This window comes from Eurypyga helias, unplaced genomic scaffold (genome assembly GCF_000690775.1).
Source record: "Eurypyga helias isolate BGI_N326 unplaced genomic scaffold, ASM69077v1 scaffold21970, whole genome shotgun sequence".
In the NCBI taxonomy this organism is placed as follows: domain Eukaryota; kingdom Metazoa; phylum Chordata; class Aves; order Eurypygiformes; family Eurypygidae; genus Eurypyga; species Eurypyga helias.
In genome coordinates, this window is record NW_010225344.1 from 30,810 (window position 1) to 36,387 (window position 5,578).

A 5,578-nucleotide genomic window follows, 5' to 3' on the forward strand; every position below is an offset into this window, starting at 1 on the left:
GGTTTTTTTCCCTTTTTTTTTTTCCTTTTTTTTTTTTGGATGTGCAGTTAATGGACTGAGAAGTCAATCGTGGGTTTCAGACTGTTTTACCTTCCCAAGGTAGCCTGAGAAATATAACTTGATGTGGGTTTTTAAGCTTCCGTTAGTAGCAGCAGTTGTAAAAAAAAGTAACTTTAAGTCTTTTTTTTTCCAGTACTTAGCATTGGGTTGTTTTTTTTTTTGTGTGTGCGTGTCTGTATGTGCTTATTTGCCACTTTTTTTTAATATATATATTTAAACTTGAACAGTATCTAACACTCAGGGTTTCCCATGCACTAATTTTAACAGCCTCACCTAGTATTGCTGATGTCAAACGCTCTCAAAACAATAAATCTACAGAGAAAATGTTAAAAACGGACTCCGGACATCTTTTTTTGTTGTTTTTTTTGTTGTTTCTTTTTTTTATTTTTCTTTTGAAACTTACCTTTTTTAAAAAGGATGTCTCCAAAAAAAAAAAAAAACAAACCCACAACCAAAAGCAGTGTGTACAGTCTAGCCGGCGTGCGTGGGGAGCGTGCTGCCTCCCCGCAGCTCGCCGCTGACCCCCCTTTTGTGTCCCCGCAGCCGTTCATGTCGCCGCGCTACGCCGGAGGTCCCCGGCCCCCCATCAGGATGGGCAACCAGGTACTGCGCTCCCGACGACGGGTTTCCGGGGGGTGGCTTTTAATTGGGGAGGGGGACAAGGGCCACGTGTCCTGCGGATGCTCCTTGGGGTTTGGACGGCAAGCGTCGCCTCCCTCGGGCATCCTCAGTTTCCTTGGTGCCGGAGCATCAAGTGTCACGTGACCGCTTTATTTTAATTTTTGGATGCGCGGTGTTTCCAGCATGGCCGTGCCATGCCACGGGCTCGCTGCCTGCCTGGATTTTCCCTGCAATCGCAGAAAATTAAAGTGATGGAGATAATCCTGCTGCTGGGTTGACCGAGCGCTTAGATCAGCAGTGGGGTCAAGCCGGGCAGGTCACTGCTGAGTTTTTGGGGTTGGGTTTTATCCTCTTATCCCAGCTTAAACAAGGGCAGTTTGTTTCTGGCCTCGCGGACGGAGGCTTCCACCCCACGCGCTGCCTGAACGCGTGGCCTTTGCTTGAGGAATTCGTCTTGGGATGCCATGCGGATCCACAGGGTAGTGACCGAACCAGAGGTCACTTGTCATTGAAGGCAAATGAAAGGAAACCTGTAATTCCTTGGAGTAGCAGAGGTGATTGTGCACAAATTGTCTTGGGAGCTTGGGTTTTTTTGGCTAACAGTGTTATCTTTATATAGCTGTTATTAGCAGAAAGAGCAGAACAGTCAGGAAATGGGATGTAGCAGCTTGCTCTGTGTTTGTGATTGCTGGGTTTGAGCCTTGAATCGCTGGAACTTGCAGAATGACAGTGAGACAGCTGAGAAACACTCAAGGGGGACTGATAAAGGACCCACAAGCCTAGCTGGGATGCAGGAGCCTCCCAGCCAGGGTGCTGGTGGCTGCTTTAGCGAGGTATTCATGAACTGCACCTCCTCACGGGACAGTTTTAACCGGACCCCATCCTGCTGTGGTCCCCAGGCTGGTCCTAAGCCCCGCTGGAGGGGAGTGAGGTGAGCTGGGGCAGGCAGGAGAGGCAGGGGACCGGTTTGGGGTGGCTGCCCTTGCAGACGAATCAAGCATCCGGGAGCAGGGAAAGTTAATCGGAAGGATTTCATTTTTTCCCCCAACCATCACGTACAGAAGGCACGTTTGTGCCTGCCCAGAGCTCGACGAGGTTATGGTCACATCCAGAGGGACGAGAGCCATAAATGGGTAGGCAGGAAGGTCAGGCAGCAGAAGTGTAAATATCCATCGCTACAATCCCTCTGCTTTATCTTCCTCCTGCTGCCAGCTTCCAAGCTGCAAAAGAACTGGGATAGGGCAGGTTCAGGTTGCGGAGCTGGGCTCCAGCCGCGGGGTCTCTCCGGCTCCGCAGTCAGACGCAGGCAGCACTGTAGCAGAACGGTGTATGGTTTGCTTCCCCCGGGCAGATGGTGTCTGCGGTTTTCTCCCCTTTATCTGTTCGGAGCTGGGTTTGGGGAGGGAGAGCATCCGCCTTCCCCTCCTGCCTGTGTGGGGACAGCCCTGGATGCTGGTCTGCTTTCCCCTGCTCCTCTGAAATCCAGCAGCCTGACAGCACACAGGCTGCGGGGAGAGGCGGAAACGCCTTGTTTGGTTTTTAGAGGGTGTTTGCGAAAGGAAAGGGGAGGCAAACGCCTGGAGGCTGTGGGAAGATGCCCGGGATGTGGGATGCAGTGAGATGCAGGATGCCGGGGCAGCCGTAGGTCGTGCTGCGGTAGGAAAGGCGGTGCCTCCCGAGGAGCGCACCAAGGAACCCCTCTAAAGCCTCAACCCAAATCTATCTCTGTAGGCTGAATTTTAGCAATTTATGTTTTGAAACCTTCCTGCCCTTGTTTTCACAGCCCCCGGGTGCCGTTCCCGGTACACAGCCATTGCTGCCCAATTCCATGGATCCCACGCGACAGCAAGGTAAACCCAGCCGAGGGAGGGTTGAACGTTAAACGTTCCTCGTTAGCTGTTCATTTGGGCCCCGGAGTGGCTGCTGTGCCCTGTAACGCCCCTGCTTTTCCCCCCAACAGGGCACCCGAACATGGGCGGCCCCATGCAAAGGATGAATCCTCCGCGAGGGATGGGCCCCATGGGTCCCGGTCCACAGGTAAGCCCAGCGCCCAAAGAGCATCTTACGGCACCGCGCACCAGCGAAACAACCTCCTGGGGTTCCAAGGGCTGGGAGTTCCCCCCCTCCACACCCCGTCCCCCCATTAGCCTTAATGCGTTTTACATTAGTCTTGCATCTGGAAATCCCTCCTTTTAATAGGAATGAGGTCTTCAGAGCTCATTAAGGGTATTGCAGCCTCCCTCCTGCCCTTCCGTCAAAGGGGATGGCACTTAGCCCCGCGCCGGAGCAGCCTTTGAGTGCATTACATTGCCTGCCTGGGAGATGGTTACGACCCTAACAGCAGGAAAGAGAAAGGAGACTTGCATTAAAAATAAATAAATAGGAAGAAATGGCAAAGATCCCTTTAGCAGGGGAATAAGGCTTCCCTCTGCGAGGTTCCCCGCCGCCTGCCCTTCCTGCTTGAGCTCTCTATTTCAGGAAAGGGGAGTAAACTCGTGAAATTAAGCAGATCTGGGTTAATATATGCTGCCTTTCCCTTGATTCACGTTACGGAGCGGCTTGTTGTTGACTCACTCCTGTTTGTTCCTTCTACGAGACTTCAAACCCAGATTACCATATTTTGGTTGGAGGTTTATCCTCTCTGCATCGTCGCCTACGTCGAGTGTGTAGCGCGAGGATCAGAGTCTGTCAAGAGACGAGCGGGCGCGCTGGAGTTTTGTTTTGTTTTTCCCCCAGAGACTGTTGAGATAAGCGAATATTGTGTGGAGAGGGAGTTGTGTCATCTCGTTTTAACACCAGCCCGAGGATGCTGCTCAGGGATGCCCGGCCATCTCCATAGGCACCTGGAGGGGATAAAAGCCCTGCACGAGCGTCGTTTCACGGACGAGCTCTCTGACAGCGCCGCTGCTCTGCTTAAAATCCTCCGATCCTGGAGGATCGCACCCAAAAATAAATGGCATTTGTTAGCGTGGCCTGTGCCAAGGAGAGCGGCGGCGGTTTGCCCGGGGGAGGCTGCTCGCTTCCCACTTGCAGAGCTCGCCGTGAAACTTGGAAGCGGCGAGCGCGCGTTCGGCGCCGCGTGGGATGGCGGCGGCTCTGGGAGCCGGCGGGACTTGTCAAACGTTCAGAGCTTTATTTTTGACTCTGCCGTTCCCTGTCTACGTACGTTAGGGAGAAGCTGTTTTAAAAGGCAGCCTTTTCCCTGGGCTTCCCAATCTGGCACCCCCGGGGTGCTGCGTCCCCGCAGCCATCCAGGAGCGAGCGCAGGCAACCACCAGAAATACCGAACCAAACCTCACACCTCCTGTGCCCGGGACTTGGCGTTTTCTTTAAGCTTTGCATCAGGACCTTCCCAAATACTCCTTAAATTATCCCAAAGGGCTGCAGAGCAGTCGGACAGGACATCCCAACATCCTGACAACAGCTACTTCGTACGCACCACCGATGAATCATCCCTTACAGCCGACTCTGATGCCTTTTTCCCTTTAATAGTCGCACTTTTAGCTCTGCAGAGGCCAGGATTAGGTTTGCCAGTGCCTCTTCAAAGAGGGTTTGTAGCTCCCTGGGTTTCGGCAGCATCGGAGCCCGGCATCCGGGTCGCTCGGCACAGCTGCATTCCCTCCCCACCCTCCCTCAGCATCGCTCAGATGGCTCCGTTTTCCAGCCTTTCAGCTCCAATTAAAAACGCTGAGCTCTTTTTATTTTTTTTTTTCTAAACAAGGGGTTTGATTCAGTGTAAATAGCTGGAATTTCAATCAATTAAGGACTTGCCTGTAATTTGTTTGGGGAAAACCCTTTTCTGCCTCTTCAAAACAAACTTCGGCGATGCCCTCAGCAGAGCACCGCGCTCCGGTGCATCCATAAAGCCAAGGAAACATCGACGGCGCTGAAGTATTGCGCTGAAAATCCAGATTGGAGCATTCCTAGGGGATGTGGAATAGGAAACAGCCAGCCTTCCCCCCTCCTGCCCTAGCAGTTTTTTTTCTAAATGGCAGAAATACAGCCCAAAAAGATGCTGGGAGGGAGGAGCAGCAGCGTGACCTAAATCCGGCTGCGCGTTGCCCGGAGGGCACAGGGAGCAAAGCGCAGGCCAAATGGAGCGCGGCATTCGAGGGATTCCTCTTCCTTCCCTGCCTTGGGCTTGGCTTTGTACTGGAGCTGGTTTTAGGGGATGAGGGATGCAGCTGGAGGCCGGGCTGGAACGAGGCAGGAGAGGAGCCCTGAGGGGCTGCCTACCCTCACCCACTCCCCACGGCTGCCGACCCATTCCGGGGGACATAGCAAAGCGCTGGAAAGCAACAACCAGCCTGGCTTGGTTTTCCCTACTCCCGCTGTCATCCTGGGAGCAGGGGATGCTCCCTCTCAGGGGGAGCTCGTGCAGCCTTTCCGCATCCTCAGGCAGCACCTTCTTTCCTCCTTCTGTCCCTGTTTTCTCCTGCACAAAAAGGACAAGCCCAGAAGGCTCTTGTTGGTGCCCAGGGATGTGGATTTGTGACCCGGAGCTGGAAGGGGGCTGTTTTCTCTCCACCAGCACAGCATCAGGGGCTAGGGGGGACTTTGGGGCTCAGCCTGGCTCCCTTCCCTACTCAGCCGCCTGTTTTTTATAAACACAACTACTAATTGCCTCCACATTCGTCATCTAATTTTCTTTTTAAAGCTTATTTTTGCAAACTAACCCTCTTGGCTTTTTCATTGTTGTTTTTGTCTTCCCCCTCTTCTCTTCTCTCCTGCGGTTCCCCTTCCCGGTTCGGTAGACTGACCCCTTGGTTATCGTTGCAGAACTACGGCAGCGGCATGAGACCTCCACCCAACTCCCTAGGCCCCGGCATGCCTGGAATTAACATGTAAGGCAAACCCCGCGCCCGGGATGTTGGCCCACGGACTCGGGCTCTGCGGG

The 5,578-nt window shown here is 53.4% G+C and overlaps 1 protein-coding gene across 1 annotated transcript in view; it reads left to right on the plus strand.

Moving 5' to 3' along the window:
- The window catches only part of LOC104507827 (single-stranded DNA-binding protein 3-like), a gene marked incomplete at both ends in the record, with an annotated part of 14,476 nt that extends 8,951 nt beyond the window's left edge, over positions 1 to 5,525 (plus strand). The window contains 4 exons of the mRNA XM_010149241.1: positions 604 to 663; positions 2,465 to 2,531; positions 2,642 to 2,729; positions 5,436 to 5,525. Of these exons, the coding sequence (XP_010147543.1) occupies positions 604 to 663; positions 2,465 to 2,531; positions 2,642 to 2,729; positions 5,436 to 5,525 (305 nt within the window). The remainder of the gene's footprint in view (positions 1 to 603; positions 664 to 2,464; positions 2,532 to 2,641; positions 2,730 to 5,435) is intronic.
- Positions 5,526 to 5,578: the final 53 nt, after the last annotated feature.